The following is a 20852-nucleotide window of genomic DNA, read 5'->3' on the forward strand; positions in this document are numbered from 1 at the left end:
TGCAGACTATACAAAGGTATCAGTAGTCTGTAAATCCCTCCCCAAAAAAGCAGTTCACAGTAACTATTCCACACTTCGAAGCAGAAAGCTTTTTTTTTTTTCACCACAGGCACGAAAAAGTACAAATTCATTACATTCAATACTGGAGTCACACTTAACATCTTTGTGCCAATGTTCGAATGAAAGCCACAAGTATTTGTTTTTAGTTATTGTAGGTACTCTTGACATCTTTAGCAAGAATAAATCAATAGAAATGGCTGCTTAAAATTTTACATTTTACTACTTTTTCTGTTTTTTTTTTTATGTTTTTTTGTTAAATAAGAAATAGCATCGAAATGTTTTCCCAAATATGATATTGTATTGTTTGGGGATTTGGGATCATGTTGCAATATACCCAGCTATAGCTGTGAGACTAAAAGGGCGACAAGCTGGCATTGCATTTTGATGTTTTTATTCTGTGCTTTAGTCCTCAATTAGATGTAAATGAGGCTGGATTTTTGATTTCTTGCCCCACTTTGGGTATTTTACTGACTCAAAACCTGGATCTACATTTCTCAAGCTCAACTTAAAATTTCTGAAAATTAAACCAAGCTATATTCAGTGGAATTTGAGAGTTCAGATACAGGTTCAGATTCAATTAAATACTATCAAACTCCAGCTATGACCTATGGCCCACAGTGCTTTGCATTGTACATAACAATACTGCCAGATGCGCTCAGTATGTTTGGTAGCCTATAGGAATTGCATCTAATTATAAACCAGATATATGAATGAGGTTTGTAGATGGCCAGTCGGCCAGAAAATTACAGGGAGTTGAAATCTGTCACAATGTATAATAATGGCACTCACTCCGAGTAAGTTGCAGTATTCAGAACATGTGAACTATCTCTTCAAAAAGGGGTCAAATTAAGGTCACAAAGGGGCCTCTACAACATGTAATAACACATCAGACAGCCATACTCAAAAGGGACATGAACCCCTTTCAGTGGAAAGGTCAAGGTCTTCATGCTGGATGGATAAACGCTGCATGGCAGAATGAGTTATGACAAAAACAACACAAAAAGCAAGGGTGTCAGTACAGTTTAAAGACTAACAAGTGTAAAAAAAAAAAAAAAAAAAACTCTTAGCAACTGCATCTGGTGCCATCTTGGAGGTCCTCTGTACAAATACAGCCAGATGGTGATTATAAATGTACATAATTTTATAAGACTTATTTGGTCTTGGCCCAACTATTCATAACCTATTCATGTGATGCTGATGAGTGTTGTATGATGGTATTTGACCACATCTCATGTGACACCAAAGTGTCACACGGGTTAAAATCCCTGAGGGCCCATCAGTCAATGAAAGAGATGCAGCAGGATAAGTTGCAAAAGGTCTCCAGCAGGGCAAATGACCTGAGGGGATTTAGTGGATGACCTGTCAAGATTAAAGGTGTCCGCTCATGACAACTGTCAAAATATTTTAGTGCTGGCTTGTGCAGTGCCAGTGATGTCAGTTCATAACATTTCTCTGCGGCTCGAACAACTACAATCTGCTGTTGAAGCGCTCCACATGCTTAAGACAAGCAGACTAACAGCCTGTGTACACAGCATCTGGCTGCATCCAGCTCCTGTCCAGTCCCATGCCATATTAGCTGATGTGTGTTTCCACTGAGTAAGTGACCAGACCAATTCACGCCTGGGTCTTTTCCCCACTCAACTGTCTTTACACACTTGGTCTATTTTTGCCAGAGCAGATCTCATCTCTATGTGTAAAATTTTCTTGTGCATCCATATAAATGCTTTTACATTTGTATTACACATGCACTACAAAACTACTTTTCTGTTTTGTTTTGTTTTTTACTTGGAGAAACAGCAGGAGAAGAGCAAGGGACATAGACAGCCTGAACGTCTGTTCAGTCGCTGCCTGCTCTCTGTAAACACCTATAGATGCATCTAGATTCACACTATAGTTATTCTGATTTACATATTTTTCTGATTCTGTTGTCAGATTTTATCTTGTTATTGTCAGCATACTCTAGTCTGGAGACACAGATGTCTGTTTACGCAGATTGGAATGTCAACGGCAAGCTATCTATTATATCTAGGAACGCAGCAATAGGTCTCTTGGACCCTGGCCATCACAGTGTTGAGATAGGCTTGCACCCACTGTTCCCAATCAAAGCCAAACAATTATTACTGCTGAGGACCTCAAGGCCCACACGTAACCTCATGTAACCTAAGGATAGGAAATTCCATAACAAACAGCAGTTATTAACAAGCTGCTAAATGCAGATATGCTCATTTTATACTCATGAAAAAGGAAGAAAATTACACATTAATGACAGCAGCTGTGCTGTGACGTTGGCTTTATTGACATTCAAAATGAGATGCACCAAAATGTTGTCTTAATCAAGTTGGTAGCATCTGTTATCACATCTAAATGTACCGCTGTATTTATGATTGTAGTGCAAAAATTGTCAGCATAACATTGCTGATGAAGAACAAATGTTTGCCTCGTGGACACTGAAACTTGCAGTGCAGCAGGAGCTTAGTGTAGTCAGACACTGTGTACAATTGGTGTGTAGTTTAAGAGAGACTATAAATTCCTACTTGCTGTCAGTAAAATGCGTATTGTGTATGCTCATGTATAGGGATAGCATATGGTAGCGTAGCCGATAGTCTTTCACAACATCTATCAACACACATGTCTGATTTGGCACTGATTTATGACACCACTGATGACTCAGCTGCTACACTGAGAATTTTCCATAAAAGAACTAAAGTTTCAAAATGTTTGATTGTATTTTGCCCTGCATCTTTGCACCCTTGAGGCTATTCCATCCTTATAATCTGTGTACAGCTACAGTAGAAGAGTGAAGGACCTCCAATATGGCTGCCAGTGAATATGTCTTTTTAAATTTTATATATATGGTATGTTTCTTTAGTTTTTTTGTTTTTTCACAATTTTTATGTCCTTGCTACACACATTTTAAAAATGGGCCTTTTTAAAGATTTAACAGACACCACCAACTATAAAGATTTAAAATATGTAAAATACCTTTGAACCAAAGGTTGTTTAGTACACTTAACCTCCACGGATTTCCTAATAGTCTGTTCACAAAGACAAATTCACATTATTACTTGTACTCTAAGCTTTACTCAGTAACATATACGTACAGCAGACAATACAAGTTTAGGGACAAATGCAGGCCCTCTGTTTTTCCCATACTGTATGGGTTAACTGCACAAGACTGTTCATAGAGAGATAAAAATGTAAATAACAGCAAAACACTTTATCTGAGTTTTACATGGCACATTCATGACAGGCTCATGAGATATTCATGAATATTCAATTTATCATCATTACACCTTTTTATAGACTGGTTTAAAGAGGAGATTTCAGAACAAAAGCCTAAATAAAATGTTCATTTGTAGGAAGATGGCTCACATCCAACAGCTTTCTTTCATCTGCACAAAAAGTATTTTTAAGCCTGAAAAGTAAAACAGTAATACAACTGTGTTAATTGTTGTTATGTTTGTGACCTGTAGAATTGCATTTCCATTTGTGTTTACAGTTAGTCTTGTTCCCTGCCTAATAAAATTGTGTTATTAAATAGCAAATTTTAAGGGCCATGGTGAAGTATTTTAACCTACTGAGAGAATCTTATTAACCCCATGGGTTACTCTATTTAAAGTAGCAGTTTTATAATTAAAGGTTCTTGCATTATAAAGGAACAGTGTGTAGGATTTACTGGCATCTAGCAGTGTAGTTGTTGATTGCAACACCCTGTACTGTGTGTAGGAGAAAGTAAGGTGGCTGTAAAATGTAAGCCAGTGTTTAGTTTGTCCTTTCTGGGCTGTAGAAGTACATGCTGGATTCTAACAATTCATATTTAAATAGACCTTTAATTAACTGTTAAACATTACTTTAATGAAAGCAAAGTATATTCCAAAAGCAAGACAGTAAACAAGTAAACAACCAGCTTATCAATTACTGCATACTTTTATATTGGTCTATTCAGATGGATCTGTTGTTTTTATTAATAGCTGTTCAAAACACAGTAAAGCCAGTCACAACCATGCTAGGGATTTAAATCAACATATTTCCTGAATCGACATTACAAATGTTAACTGCTACTAGTTAGTGCTTTTTACAGCTTCTGTTGTGGTCTCCAACATTAATTACACCAAGTGATAATTAACTCATTAATCAGTATAATCTTCACTATAGTCTTTACTATTGGCATGCTGTCAAAGCTTCATGTGCTGCAATCATTGTTAAAATGTCGACGTGTTTAACTTTTCTAGCTAATATAGGTAATGGAAGGATGGTGGCTGGCCAAACCATCTTCAAGACTGGTACATTAAAAAAAAAAAAGATTAACTAATTCCTAAAATGGAACTGTTCAATACATATCTGTTTGATGTAGTATAGTAATGTAAGCAGCCTAAAAAGCTGTTCAGTAGTTTACTTTGCAAGCCGCACCAAAGCCACCAAAAGCCTTAGTTTCAAGCTGCTGAGACGACAATCCACCAGTAGAAAAAGTAAAAATTTTGATTGTCTGTAGAGTTTTGTTCTCTACAACACTTGTTGGTGCTGTATAACCACAACCAGCTTGCGTGAGACATTCTTACTTCAACTTCTGTTGCTGTTGTAAAGTCTTTGATTTTATATGCGAGACCTTTGGCTTTCAAGCTGTGTTTAGAATTTTGTACAGACTTTGCTTTTGAAACAAACTTGCTTTCTAAATTCGTTGACATGACTTCATTCTACAGGTCCCAAAGATTTTTGTATTCAGGGTCTGAAAGTACTTTCAGTACTTCTGGTTCTCAGTATTGAATAATAATGAAGAGGGGAAATGGTTGCTCCGTCCAACTTTCCAATCTACAAGGTCATTAAATGACTTTACTTTTGAAATCTGCTCTGCAAACATCACAGTACGTGTTGATGCATCTTTATACATTTATACATACACGTTTGATGGAGCAGGATAGTATCCTCTCAATCAACTTAACTGCCAACAAGATTTGTTTTCCATTATTTCATAACTACACTTCCAACAGCTCAACCTGCATCCATTTTTAACATGACAAAATATGTGCAAAATACATTGTGTACCTTAAAGGTGATAAGTAAAGATTAACAACCAAAGTTAGTATTCTTTTTTCACATTGGTAATTTAAATATTCATTTCAGATTTGTATTTGTTTCAGGACAAACCCTGTGAAGTATCTTTCTGCCATTAGTTGATACAGGACAACTATAAATTACTGCTCTACTTGTCATTTCTGACAGTGTTGAAATTGTTTCAAATTATATAGAAATTTCAGCTTCTAAAACCTGTTCAGGTGTGGTTTACTTACCCTCAGTGGGGGACCTAAGTTTGAATGATGACGGCAATTTACTTAAAGTGTAAACACCTTGACGTATCACCTAGAAGAATGTCTCTGTGCCTACCCCTCAAATAGATATTGCGGTCACGCCTCCACTGCTGCAAGATGCCTTCTCCAGGTCCTCCATGACCAAGTCCTGTTCATTGACATGATTGAGTTGCCTAGAAGTGTTCTTATCCAGGCTGTTGAGAGAAATAGGCTCCAGGGAGGTTTGTGCATTATTAGCTGGGAGCACAGAGTTTCCCTGTAGCCTGTGCGAGTAGGTTTTCCTCCGCTGTCCGTCCGCTGTGCACAGACTGAACTTGAACACAGCTTGAAATCCTCTGCGGAAATTCTCATTGAAGAAACCGTAGATGATGGGGTTGACGCTGCTGTTGAAAAAGGCTAGCCAGTGGGCAAAGGGATATATGTAAATGTTGATGATTCTGTACTGCTGCTCAGTCAGGCTGGCATAGTCGCTCAACATCATGAGGGTCCATAGAGGAAGCCAGGAAAGGATGAAAAGCAAAGCAACTATTAGAAGCATTTTAATCACCCTTTGCTTTTTCTTTGACACAGTGTGGCGGTTGGCGTGGCCTGGCTTTCCTCCTGTTGGGACTGCTGTTTTGAAAAGCGTAATGCCAATCCGGGCATACATGATCACAATGAGAGAAAGAGGGGCAAGGTAGATATTTGCAAACAGGACAGTGGTGTAAATCTTCCTCATCTCCTGATTGGGCCAGTTTTCTCTGCACCAATAAAACGGGCTTGTTTTGTTGTCATAGCCCAGTAATACCCGAATGGTTTGCTCCTTGGTCACTTGTAGCATCACCCCAGAGGGACACATGATGGATATGGCCAGAACCCAGATAATGACTATAATCAAGGTGGCTGTGGATATGGTCAGCTTTTGCTTGAATGGGTAGACAATGCATCTGAATCTGCAAAAAGATTTCAAAAAGACTGAATAAGAAAGATGCACGTATTAGAGACTGAGATTCAGAGATTTATTCTGCTTTCAAAAAAAGATATATATTTTTTTACAGGAAATTCAGTGACAGTAAGGAACATTTACTTTAAATGGCATAACATTTTATAATGAATTACTTTGATTAATAAATGGACAAATTCAGCCTCTAGTTGCACGGTGGTAATGCTGTCTGGAACTTTGGGGTTGTAAGTATAAAGTGGTGTGCATGCAAACAATAGTACTTATGAAATAATAAAGAGCTACATAATGAAAGCACATACACAAATGCTTCTGCTTCAGAATCACAAATATGTTTAAGAACACTGACATTATTGTTGTTAGTGTTGCAAGCTGTTGTACATGTTGATATTTATGCATTTATGAGATTGGTGTACTTTGTTTCTGTATACTGTGCATGGACAGCAGTTTGCTGGAGGCAGTGACAGGCTAGCCAGTAGCTGTGTGTCTGAGGATGGCAGCAACAATAAAGTGTGGGTCTGGTGACCTCCTCCAGTTGTGACTATGGGGTGTTGGGGTGGCTAATGTGCTTTTTGGCCTTCCTTTTGAAGTCAGATCCGTTTTTTCTTTATTTCTCTCACTGTGCAGTTTTGAAAACATGCATGACTAATCACATCAGTAACCATCTGGACAATCTTTTTGTGTGTGTGTGTTTTTCTTTGAACCAAGACTATAGCCTTCAAAAATTGTACTACCCCGTTCTTTAGTCTCAAGCCTTGTCCGCGACACCTACCTATTGATTTTACCTTACCATATGTATAGGTCAATATGGAGGTCAAAATGGAGTTGACAATTACATGCTTGTGTAAACATTATTCCACATTAGTTTCAAATGGACACTGTTTTACAAACAAAAGCTTCTCTTAATCTAGAGAAACTGCCATTAGTACATAGCTCCAAACTGTGACCATTTTCTGACAGTATGCACATGAATATTTTATGTGGTCATGTGGCGAGTAGCCCACTCTCTGAGGAACATCACCCTGCAGAACCAGGCCGTTTCTAGTTTAACCAGTGTTGCTATTCTAGCCTTTAGAGCACTAATCTAGCAGCCGAGGAAACAAGCCAATTTGCATGTGTTGTAAAACCAATGATTGATTATGATAATGTATTCCAAGATTGTAGAAATTATTAACAGCAGCATTGTGAAGCCCTTTTAATTTTAAAACTAAACTGAAAAAACAGAAAGTAAACCATCTAAGTATGATTGATCCACCAGAATTTTAACACATTCATTCACTGGACAATATCCTAACAATGTTCCTATAAATACTCTCTCTACAATCTATTCATGTACAACCTCTATCTATTCATGTATGATGCCCACAGATACAGGAATGTACTGTACAGTGTGACATTTCCTTCTAAACTGTCTTTTGACTAATAATATGCAGCACCAACGAAAGGTGTGAATAAATCATGTGTTGGTGCGACCAAATGAGTAAGCAAGCAGCACCAGTGGAAAAGTCTGGAGCTCTGGTGTATGAATGAACATAGAGCCAAGTACATGGCTTCTGGAATTTAGAAAATAAATTGCTATTTGATCACTTTCAGATTTATTCATATTTCATATAACATTCCTCAATATTAAGATTACTTGAATAAATAAACTTAGTTTACATTCCACAACTGAAAAGAAGGACTGTCATGCAGCTTTTAAAAACTAATATCATCAAATTTAATACTTAAAAAAAAAAAATTCAGTTGTATGACTATTATTTGTAGCACTGGAAAGTTTCATTGTGAAGCATCTGCAGGCATTTGCTGTAAACAGAGAAGTTAAGACACAGAGGCTAAGTCCACTGAAACTTTATCTGAGTCTAGCTTTGCACATTTGGCACTTTTTTGCCAGCACATTAGTTCGAGACAATCCAGAAGATGGATGGAAATCATTCCAGCTTAGGCTGAACTGCTGACTCCTATGTTAGGCAGGAGGTGGATTGAGTCAAGCTCTTGTGATCTTGTGATTGTTAGTTTGAGAACAGAGGCATGCAGAGACCCAGACCCATACATCGGTTTCATGATTACAGATGGTATTAATGCTGATGTTATAAAATGGGGATTTTGTTGGCTACTGTGAGATGTCAAATCTATGTCATCTGAACATTGATTTTAAAATAATGGTATAATCAATAATAGTGTGACAGAGTTGTCAAGCCTCCAAAGTTATCTGGCTTATCTGTGCATAAACACACCGACCAAAAGGGTAAGAAAGCTCTTCAACCATTTAAATAATATTTGAATCATGTGCCTGATAGATATGTAAGGTGACTTTAAGATGTCAAATCATTTTATACATTATTTGTCTTTTCCAGAGGCACAGACTGGCATTCAAATTTTGACAGAATGATGTCACTGCAAGTCTAGTGTCTCAACACACAAAAATAAAATTCTAGCTTACTTTCACAGCTTAGAGAATTGTAACTCCCCTGAATGTGTGGACTCATTAGGCTTCATGTCAACAAGCTTGTTCCAAACTGTGTGATTCTGCGGCTTTCTGTGTGGATTTATAGAGTGATTAAGTAGGATTTACATCCAACTGCTGGCTATTCAGCATGATCGTTCATAAGAGGACAAGTACACGATAAAAATGAGAGAGCTGTACAATTCTGTTCATTTATCTTTCTTTATGTGTGGTGAAAAGTAAGGAAAAGGGGCCAAGGAACAACTGACATGACTTTAGTGCAGGTTTGCAGGACTCTCAGATTAAGAATGGACTGTCCATCTGACGCTTTGTTGTTGAACAAAGCTTGAATCCTACAATGTATCTGCAGAATTAAATTAAATGTCTTTCTCTTTTTGTATATGTGACGACTAAATCATCTATTTTTTTTCTGGGAGTTTTCAACCTTCCATTATGCAACTTTTGTGGTAGGTTGTGCTCTCTGTGTAGCTTTATCTATTGTATCTTTTGCACACCACACTCTTTGACGTGAAAATGAAGTGTGAAATTTGCTGGTATTGCTGATATTATATGTAGCAGCAGCGGTAGTAGTAAAATTACAGCAACTGTACCTGTCAACAGCAATAGCAACCAGAGTGAAGACTGATGCAGACACGGAGATGCCTTGGACCATACCACTCATTTTGCAGACCAGGCTTCCAAAAGGCCATCCTGTTGAGAGGAAAGATGCATTCAGCTGACTTATTGCTCAGACACCAAGCTAAGGCAGAAGAGAAGTGTATATTTAAATTCAGGTTTCCTCAAACAGATTCACACCCACATCAGAGCATGGTAAGGCATTGGCCATAATATATCAATGTGTCCTGAGGGAGAACAACCCCTTTATTCGCGGTGCTGACAGTAGCTAACCATTAGTTCACTATCTCAGCGACCAACACAGCAAAGAGTGCAGTTCAGTCTGCTTGTCATAGGAAGTCTGGTAGAGGTCTTTTGTTATCCTTGTTCTCTTCATTCGGGGAAATGTATGTAGAAGAGAATGAGGATGTAAGGTTCATATGACCAGGATTTTAAAATTCAATACAATACTAGTATTAAAAAATGGCACTCAATGCCTCCTACGATACCACTGCAAAAATTGACTTATTCCAACTGGTTTTATATTTTATCTGAATACATTACTATATTTCTAGTCTGTATTATCTTGTCATTCTCCACCTTATCTTTGTGTTTACTCACACCGGCTTGTCCCACCTCTCTCTCTTTCTCTCTTTCATTACATCATACAAGGACAGCAGTATTTTTTCTAAAGATGCTCAAATAAAGATTGTTTTCACAGCAGCAGGTAAGCTGCATGTGGAGAAGGCCTGTTGTTATGATGATGTAGCCAGTCGAAATCAATGTGGTAATGTGGAGAACACATGATGATGTAGAGATTCGAAATCAATGTGGTAATGTGGAGAATACAGAGAAAGATGAATATCCTGTCAGTACTGTGTTCACAATTGTCAGTACGACAATTGCACGAGAGAGAGTTGGAGATTGTCCAGTACTACTAATCTGTCACGATGGCCTCATTCTGATTCGGTGTTTGTAATAACTTTGGTACTTTATATAATATTGAATGTGTAAATAATGGATCATATTGTTTTAAAGACATGGGATGATTTTGACAACCCTAATAGGATGGTGAAAGTAACAATGAACTGAAATATTGGCTCTTTAGTTTCATCTTTCACTGTTTTTTTTTTTACATACAGTACCATTTTTTTTACCCCTTTATCTTTATTATGTCGGAATGCAAACAGCTTCTTATTCCTGTGAAAAACCTGAAATCCTTTTTCGTTGTTGGCAGGAAACACTAATTACCATGGCCAAGGCTCTAACAGATTGAGCTGCCTGCCAATTGCATGTCAGGTATCACAACCCACACGGATAGTCCAGCTGTTACATTTCTGTTTACAGAAAAAAAAGCAATACAAATGGGTTAATGTGATACTAATACAAGTGATGTGTAATTTTAGAAACTGAATGAGGTTGAGTGGATATGAAGAACACTTTTGAGTGATGATGTCGCTTTTATCTCCTCAATATGCTTGTTTCATGTGGTTTACAAATTGCAATAAGCACTGGCCCAGATGACAGAACCCACGTCATCATCGGGTAGAAATGCGCTGCAAACATCCTAATGGTGTATCAGCTGAAAGCTTTCTTTGAAAGATAATAGCAGTTTGGTCTCTGACTGTGCAGTTAAGACATAGTATCTAGCAAACAATTCAAACCTATTACTGAAGCTGAGGACAAGTGTGGATGGACGCATGGACACTGAGAGACAAATTAGGCACATGAAAAACATGTTCAGTGGAGATTGGAATCCTCTGTGAAATCTCTTTTTAGTTGGCACTGAAGACTAGAAAACCTATTTTGAACACTCCTGTCTCTGTGACTGTAGCCAGTGTTCAGTACTCATTGTCATGTTAAAAGTATGATTCACTGCCCAGTCAAATGTCATTGGCTGTCTGAGTGCCCAGCTCCCTGCCGCTGAAAAGCTCTGCACAGCAGGAGGCTGTCATCGCAGCTTCTTGGTTCCATGCTGCTAGACTTGTGATGAGGTCTGCCCAGTTTCTGATTGACACAGTGCTTCGTGTTACAGCCGAGTGACTTCAGTTTTCATCTCTGTGACAGCAGCGAGTCTTTCACCTCCTGCTCCTCCTGAGTCTTTCGTGTGCCTTTTTGCAAACTGCAGCCTGACTCGTCTTGACTCCCTTTTACAGGCATCACCCCATCTCTGTTAGTCCTACTGAGATTTGAGAAGAACTCTGACTCTTCTCCCCGTGCAGCTAAATAGCGGTGTTGTTTTTCTTTTTGTCTGTGATCCTTCGCATCTCTGTCTCCTGCCTGAAGAAGATCTCCCATATCTATTGAATGCCAGTCAACTGGAATGACTGATAGTGCTCTCCCTTTCCCTCATGTGTCTGCCTCTCCACTAGGAGACATGGACAGTTGTGTAGACAGGCGCTACATGACATACTTGGATGGACAGAATGATAAATAAATGACCTAACAGTAGACTGTAGTAAATAGCAGTTTGGTAAAACTCTTAAAGGTACATTAAACTCAAGACAACTATTAACATAAATATTATTTTTGAATAATAATTTCAAATGAATGAATTTCTCTCTCAATTCAAAACCACATCTACTACTTCTACTTCTTAGGTAAGACTGTTGGAAATACTTTTTTGGTTCCACATTAAAATGATTTTTGCAAGTTTTATGTTGTGCCAAGACTGGCTTTCAAAGTGTTTGTAATCAGTCACAAAATCATTTTTCAAGCTGCGATTTATGGTGAGCTGAGAGAAACTTCAGTAGACGAATGTGAGAACAGTGTTTTAGTCTCAGACTCTGCACAAACATCATTCTTCACAAGGAAGTCAAAAATCCAAGTGAAGCAACAGTAAGAAATACACATTTTTGAATTGAACTTCAAGTTTTTCTTGTTCGCTGCATGCTATTCTTCTAAATTACACATTCACATTCATTAATCTTGATAAGAACCAGCTTATGGTAATAAAAACTCTCTCCAATAAACAACTAAAAGCATATTTTTGCATACATTTGATGACTATTTGATATTTTCTTTTATTCACTTCATCTTGTCACTCTGACCCCGGATCCACTTACTTTTGTTGCTCGTCCCCTGACTCTTTCAATAATTCATTAAAGTAATTATAAAGTAAAAACACCAAACACTTGTTGATTACAGCTTTTCTGAGGGCTTTTCCTTCTTTCCTTTTCCTCCTATTTGCAGGCTTTAAAAGTACATGAATGCAGAAAACACTAAATATTTTCTCTTGTCTTAGCCTGCAAACATACAAAAACATTTAACCTAAAATTATTGTCTGTCAAGAGAAGCTATGAACCTCTTAAACTATGTGACAATAGAGGTGGTGTCATCATGGTCTGAAATCTAGCTACATTACATAGGAAGCTCTTTGCCTGTTTTTAGCAAAAACTGAAAATGGATTTTATTTTTTATTATAATTTCCATTTTAATTGGTTGATTTTGTTTTTTTTGTTTGTTTGTTTTTTGTTTCTGCTGCTGAAAGATACTGAAAAAAATGTTATTATACAAAATAAGTTTAGGTGCTATCATTTGTACTGATTTTTCATCATACTTTTGTACCTAACCCTAATGCAGTAAGCCATTGTAAGACCTTGTAAGACTTTGGCTCTGTTAAGATGTGATGGTCATTGGTCAGTATTGTCTGGCATTTCCTGGACTAGATTATCCAACATTGAGAATATTTGTCAGTTGTATCACTAGGTCAGTGCAAATTCTGTTGATGAGGTCTGGCCATAGTAACAATAAGGATCTCAGAGACAGCTACTTTAGTGTAAGTGAATCTTCACCTATTTTTTTATCATCAGCAACAGGTCAATATATTACCTTTGCCAACACTTGTCAGTGGCTAACTGCAACTACCTTGTAAAATACGAGGATCTGATCTGACTGGATTACTGACATAGTAATACTCCAGAGGGGATGAGCCATTTTGGTTTTAGTGACCTCATGGCCTCTCCTCGAGCACCCACCAGTGGTTGTAAAACTGGTGAAATCGGTAGTATTTTGTTAATTTTACTGTTATGTGTGTGCATCAAGGACGGTAGAAAAAAACTTTTTTTTTTTATTTATTTAATATACATTTCTGACAAAACAACATCCTGCCAAATGTTACTGTATATAATCAGGTATCATAAGTACCCACAACCTTACATATACATTATACCAATACATTATTTAGTGAATAGGTCGTGCCAAAGTGCAACATAATTCAAAATACAAGAAAGCATGTGTTTTAAACCACATTGTAAATTGGGCTTTAGTGATGTTTTTTTTTCCATCAAAGAAAAAAATGTTAGGTCTCATTTTAGGTGGAGATTTCATAGCTTCTAGTCTGTCAGATATGAACAAATTTGATAAGATTTGACTGTAGGTCTTTTATTTGTGGGTAAAAAAAGAAAAGAAAACAGAAATCTATTCACAGAGCAGCAGATGTTGTTCACCGACATTTTTGAATAACTAAGTATAGATGCTTTTCTGCCAAAAAGATTTTATAAAAATTTGTATGATTCTAAATAGGATAATCTATTGCAGAACTAATATAACAAATGATGGGCAGCTTGCAGCTACCTAAAGTCATTACAGCAGGGATTTAGTCAACCAAAGCATTCTGCCAGCTGGATATTGCAAAAAATCCATATCAATCTTTCATGTTCATGATTCAGACAATAATGACTGGTTACGCTATTTTTGCTGCCATAGACAATAATTGGAAAGTTGGTCTGTAATTATGGTCTAAGTATTAAACTTAGACCATCCTGAATTATTAGTCGGTTTTTTATTGTTTTTTGTTCCCGCTTTAAAACTGAAAACAATAAGTCTTCTCTTAGAAAGCACTGCAGCTAATGTAGACAGCCTATGTGAAGAAGCAGAGCTTGGAACCACTATCACCCGCCTTAAGAATCACTCATTCGCGTGTCATTGAGAGCCGACTGTCACGTCCAATCAGCACAATGTGCAAAAAGCCCTGATCTTATTTATACATGCAGGGAAGACTGTCGCCTCCATGATGAGTCACAAAGTCAACTTGCTGAACTTCTTTACTTTTGATCACCACAGGCTGTTAAGAAAACAATAGGTCATTCAATAAAACAGGGATAATCGCAGACACCTTGGTAGTTTATATTAATGTGAAATGAAAAATCTTAAAAACAAAGACAGCCCTGCAATGAATGAAGTAATATCAATCATTAGGGATTAAGGATTAAAGTTAATCAGATGATTAACAGCCCTGTGAAGCTGTGGGTGGTACCAGAAGAATACTAAAATGTCCTTTCTCATGTACTTGTATCTAACCAAGCCTAACTTGGCTCAACTTTCATTGTCAAGGTTAACTTTGTCAAATTTACTTCAACATTGATTAACCTCAATTGTACTTGATTGAACTCTCACTAACTAATGCTAGTATACTATTGTTTATGGTATTTAAAATAGGAATATTACATTGAAGTGTTGGACAAGTGGAAATGTCAAACTATATGATGAAAAGTCAAGGAATCATCTAAGGTCTTACAGTGCATCGAAGAAACCAAGATTACATGTCAATTAATTCTGGTAGATTTGAGATATTTCTCTCAAGAAGAGGAATGTCAGCCTGCCAGTGGCACCAGAAGAAAACTCAGAAGATCACAAAAGTCATACAGATTCATTCTCTGACTATGAATACGTATCTTGAAACTTTTATTTATAAATTTTATAGCAGTCGATGTAAAGGTTACGATTGGGTTACAGTTTTTGACCTATATTAAGAGCTGAACATGTGGAAATTTGGCCTGTTGGTGGCACTAGATGAAATTTCAGGGGATTGTCACAGTCATCAGATCGTAAACATCTGATGAGTCCACACCAATCTAAAAGTTGTTTCAGTGCAGATCAAAGTGTTAAAACAGCCAATTGAATTGTAGCACTACCTCTACAACCATGCAGCCAGCTTGGCCAAACTCCTATCTAAATAACTTTTAATTACTCTCCTGCTCACCTGTAATTATGTTGTCAAGAAGAGTTGTGGGCATGCAGAAAATCCCAACCAGGAGGTCGCTCACAGCAAGATTTAGGATGAACAAGTTGGTGACAGTCCGCATGTTTTTGCTCCTCAGCACAATGAAACACACTACTCCATTTCCCACCATGCACACAAGGAAGATCAGCAGGTAGGACACGATGAAGATGGCTGCTGTGGATGGCTGATGTAAGTAAAATCCTACATAGGTGATATTGCTCCTGGGTATGACAGACTCCAAGGAGGAGTTGTAAAATGTCCAGTTGTCATACAGTTGAGTGAAATTGTTCTCAAGTCCTTCGTTCATTTTAAACCTGAAAAATGAAAAAACAGACAGATGATGAATCAGCTTACTTTGTAGTTCAATTTAAAAGAATACATACTTATTGAAATCCTGATAAGCTTTTAAAAATGCCTATATAAAATGTTTTACATTTCATCCATTGCGAAATATTGAGGATTGCAGCTTCTTGAACTGGAAGATATCTTTAGTTACATTATGACGTGGTGCCATCGTTTCCATTTATAGGGTGTGCATAATTAATCATAATGACAATGGCTGAGTTCACCAGTGCTTATCAAAATCACATACAGCCTCAGCTCCTCACACATTTCTTCTCTGTGAAACTACAGGTATCAGAACATCAATGACAGTTGCCAGTTGATCACACCATAGCACTCATTAAGATCCCTGACAGTATGGCACGTTCTAGATTAATGTGTTCTGAAAAACAGGGGCGCTTCACTTGTTTGCTGCATGCATAAAGGTCTATGGAGGTTTATGGATCTTTGTGAAGAAGAAAACAGTGATTTGATGAATACATTAGTTGATCCATAGAAAATTTTATAATGTTTGAAATTATTTATTTAGCAAAAACTCCAATCATTCACTGCTTCCATCTTCAGAAATGTGAGGTTGTGCTTCTTTTTTTTATGATTTATTTTCAGTCACCTGGGATTCATCAACAAAAATAATACGTAAATAATGTAAGTCCTAACTAACTCATTTGACCAATAGACTACTTTAGCCATTCTCTTTTGTTGTTAATATTTATTATTGTTTTACTGTTTTGATGTAATGGACCATAATACAGATGTTTACGTTGTTACACTTTGATTTAATAGGTTTCTGTTTATCACTTGTGGAGTTACACTACACAAACAAAAATCCATACTTATGTCAAAATTTCTTTTTAACAATGTCACAAAAATATTGACAAGTAGTCAACATGAAGTCTTATTCATGAATCTGAAAATGCTGTTTACATAGTCATTTTTTTTTTCCCTGTTCTGTCTGTAGTCCTTGTGAACATCATGTGGTGTCTAACTCCATTGTTGCTCCACTGGAAACTGACATCCAGAGAAAGAAGAAAATTACTGTTGGCTTAGAAATACCATGTCTGTCTCCAAGAGCAGTTTCTCAGGTGCACAGGTGATTATTTTCTCCAAGTCAACAGCAGATAAACAGTAACAGTATCTGCCTGTCGAAGTATTGAGATTTGCATCAAACAAGTGCAGCTGTTAATGAGCAGAAATAATAATCGTTATGTCTACTGTAACTATAACCACGCAGAATCATAATTAGATGTTACTTATGTGTTTTTCTCTCTATCTCGCTGACCTTTTTCGCATCACTGACAGTGATTAACCTCACAGTTGATAAAATTGCACTTATAGGCTTACTGCTACTTTTTGTGTGTGAATGAGTTGAATAAAATGTGATAATAAGTGTGAATAAATCATAACCGGAAAAATAAAGGATGTTGCTAAGGGGCCGAGGAAATATATACTTTAAAAGCTATTTAATGGGTTGGCACCCAACTCTGCAGATTTAATGACTTATTTATAGAGGCGTAGATGTGTCCTAGTAGTCTTCAAGCAGGATGTATATCTTTTGATTTCACCTTTTATTAAAAGGAAATGGGGATGGGTCCAAGCAGCAATGTTGTGAAGGCTATGCTGTGTGCACAGTAACTATTTGGCTACCAAGGTGCTCCGACCTAACTATGGCAAATTAATAGACTTTCTGAGAATTTGATCACAGTCCTTTTTCCTCTGAAACCCCTTGCAATCCTGTAGACACTAATTCATGCTGTTCTCCTGTGTTATACACTTGAACATGTACAAAGTGTGTACACAATAAACATAATCAAAAAATCTAGTATGATCACAAATATGATCAGATGGACTCACAAACAAGGACCTAAGTGACAAATAGATGTTTTTGTTTTAGTTTCCAAGGTGTACAATTTCTCCAGAGACTTGCAAAATGCCTTTTGACTTTCTACTGTGTAAAAGGCCACAAGTAGAATAATGCTCCAAAAACAATATTATGCAGATACGCTGGTTTCCTGTTGAGACAAGCAAATTTTACCACAAAGAAGAAAAAGCTCATGCATCAGTCATTTTGAAGTGGATGTGATTTGTGCACACTCCAAGGATGTGGTAGGTTCACAATATTCCTCTGGATCAGATTTTTTTTTAAAATATGATGAGTGATACATTTTTGGATTTTAACCTCATTTCACCTATTTCTCTTCATCTTTGGCCTAAATCCGATATTAGGTATCTGATATCTGGGGTGACAGATGGCTTCAGATGACATCTTTCCTGATTAAGCATCAAAATCTGTTGATTTAATACTTAATCCTCCTCCTAGTCCTTACACAGGCTTAAACTCTGTAAAACTGAAATGGCTTTGCTTTACTTGTATGTTGCTAAGGGTTTAAATAAGTTAAATCTAATAAAGTTAGTGCGCCTTTGGATGCCTGAGCTGCTATTTATAAATTTAGAGAGAGAGATACATAGTGTTGAGTTTGAGGAAATGGCAAATCATTGAAATGAGAAATTCAATAAATCTACCAATATCTTCTTTTACTTCCAACACTACTTCTGGTCTGTTTCTATATTGTGCAGACATATAATGAGTTTAACCATATAACATCTATAGAGCACCTTGATTATGCTGAACTCAAAATATGCGCGTTGATTGCAAAAGCCTTGATTGCTGCAGACAAAGAAGTGGCGGCTTTGTCCTTTGATCCAGTGAATTGCTTCCATTGCCGATATAACAAAAGTTATTTTCTTTTTTCACCCATAGCTAGTGATTATAAATTACAATTGTTTAACCAGAGCAATCATTAATAGTAGGTTTCTTATAGGGCCATTCTTGTTCTCTCACAATGTCATTCTCTGTGCTGTTCATTACACGGCTTTTAATGGAAATCATTAGTTTCCAGCGAAAGGTGTTTGTAGAGGATTTTTCCACCCTGAAAGGAATAACATTCTCAGGTGACACTTAATAAGTCTACTTTATGGCCTTGTTCATGCTAAAGTTGAAAGCTTTATTGCACTTATCCAGATTCAATGATTGCCATAAGTCTGGAGGTGGAATCTTAAAATACAAACAGTTCAAAGATCCACTGAAACCACGGAAACTCTAAATGGAGCTATCATAACCTTCTACTTCAGTTTAACCTCCTTCAGCCACCATGATAGCGTGTCCATTAACATTCATAAAACCAACTTTACCCTAAGCAGGACTGCCGGCCTGAGAGGCCTCGCTTCTGACTCATGTTGACTCAGTTTTCTAATCAAAGCAACAGTAGAGTGAATTAGCAGAGGTTCTGTCTGTCAGCTACAAGCATCTCATTATGCCATGTTTCCCTGATGTTATCATGCTAATTGAGTCTCACTAATATTAGCAGGATACAGTATAACTACAACTGGGCCATCCCAGGGGTGAAAAAAACATGGTTTTCTGTCACTGTTCATTCATCCCATGAATAATTTAAACTGTCTCCCAAAGACACCTAATAACATGATAAATCCATCACCTGTCTTTTCTGAGTATTGGAAAATTCTGCTTCAAATAGAATGTGCATGTTTACAAACCCCCTGCAATCTTCATCCCACTTCATTTCTTATTTGAGTCACTTTCCTCCACTGTGAGTAAAAAAATAACCACTGATTACAGTGATTGTATCATGCTTGTTCTGTATGTTCCCCCTGTATGGCACTGACACAGGGCAATGGTACAAAGAGGCCAGCAGGTGTTTAGAGGCTTAATGCATGGTCAGTTTTCTTAAAGGTTACCACAAGATGTATTTAAGTAGTATTTTTTTTCAACTGTACTGCTGTTCATGTCCCTAGACTCTCTTCAGTCAGGTTTAGCCATGGCCAACGCGTACTGGAGCTACGTTCCTCATTTCCTCTCAGCAGCACCAAGAGGAATGCGCGCAAACGCGTGTTCTTGATTCACTTTTACCAACAGCAAACTGTGAACAACCTGCACCAGTGGGTCAGGGCTAAAGAATATGCGGACGTACATTTTTACGCCAGTCTCTGCACTTCACCTGCACTGACAAAAAATGACTTTTTTTTTTTGCTTCTGATTGTGCGCAATTGCGCGAATGTGGTCACAGTCCAAAACTTGAGAAAAAGAAAACACGCGTGAATGACTGATCACTTTTGGACAAAGAGGTTTCTGTGGAGACTGCTGCGTCAAAGCTGAGGAAACTGGCAGGACAAGAGAGCGGGATGGAGAGTAGGACGGGCGCGAAACACTTGATTCACTGACCTGAAAATCCTGTGCCTCATTCGCCTAAATTGCTTCATGAGCTTTGGCTGCAGTGACTGCGATTCAAACTTTGTGAACTCAATGAAATAAAATAAATCACAGATAAATATGCACCTGTAGGGACACCTGCGGCACCTCGCGTTTCATAATTTGTACTTTTTTGGCAGTGAATAACGGGTGAATCAACTTGTCTTACCTTGGTTTATTTCAAATCAAGCTGACGACGGGTTGTGTGCTCTGAGGGAAAAAAGAAAAAAGTCCACTTTCCTCTGAATAAGACATACGTAAATCAATAAGAACGACAATACTCTGGCAGGCATGGAGAAAAAAATAGAGAGTAACGCTCCGTCCTCCCGCGGTGTTTACTACTGTGTCGGTATCACCGGTGCGTCGCAGGGAATTGCTTCGTGTGGCACAGGATGCGCTCAGCCAGCCGCTCACAGCGCAAGTGGAGGATTTACGGGCGGATCCGTCCGTATTTGATGCGGTGACGTCGGGAGTGAAGGGGGTGGGGATGAGAGAAGGATGAACAGGCTAATGGTTCAGTGATATCCCCCCCACCCCCACCCCCCGCAGGGAAGAGGGCAGGTCACATATGGTGACACCGCTGCTGCACATTTGACTGTAAACATCACCTGAACCAACAGGGCTACTGAGGACACACACACACACACACACGCACACACACACACACACACACACACACACACACACACACACACACACACACACACACACACACACACACACACACACACACACACACACACACACACACACACACACACACACACACACACACAAGGTGCCAGAACAATCGGTAACACTTAATAAAAAACATTTTCTGATATCACACCACTGTGGTTGGGGTTTGGTTGGTGTAGCTCAAAATTATGTTCATCAAT

At 37.8% G+C, this 20852-nt stretch overlaps 1 protein-coding gene across 1 annotated transcript; it reads right to left on the minus strand.

Moving 5' to 3' along the window:
• Window positions 1–2989: 2989 nt before the first annotated feature.
• Window positions 2990–20382, minus strand: npffr2a (neuropeptide FF receptor 2a). The gene is made up of 4 exons (XM_019263355.2): window positions 20144–20382; window positions 15348–15682; window positions 9361–9460; window positions 2990–6298 (listed from the first exon to the last, which is right to left on the minus strand). Exons 2-4 carry the CDS (start codon window positions 15673–15675, stop codon window positions 5446–5448), a joined length of 1281 nt encoding a protein of 426 aa, XP_019118900.1. The 5' UTR covers window positions 15676–15682; window positions 20144–20382; the 3' UTR covers window positions 2990–5445.
• Window positions 20383–20852: the final 470 nt, after the last annotated feature.

Source organism: Larimichthys crocea, chromosome III (genome assembly GCF_000972845.2).
Source record: "Larimichthys crocea isolate SSNF chromosome III, L_crocea_2.0, whole genome shotgun sequence".
Taxonomy (NCBI): Eukaryota; Metazoa; Chordata; class Actinopteri; family Sciaenidae; genus Larimichthys; species Larimichthys crocea.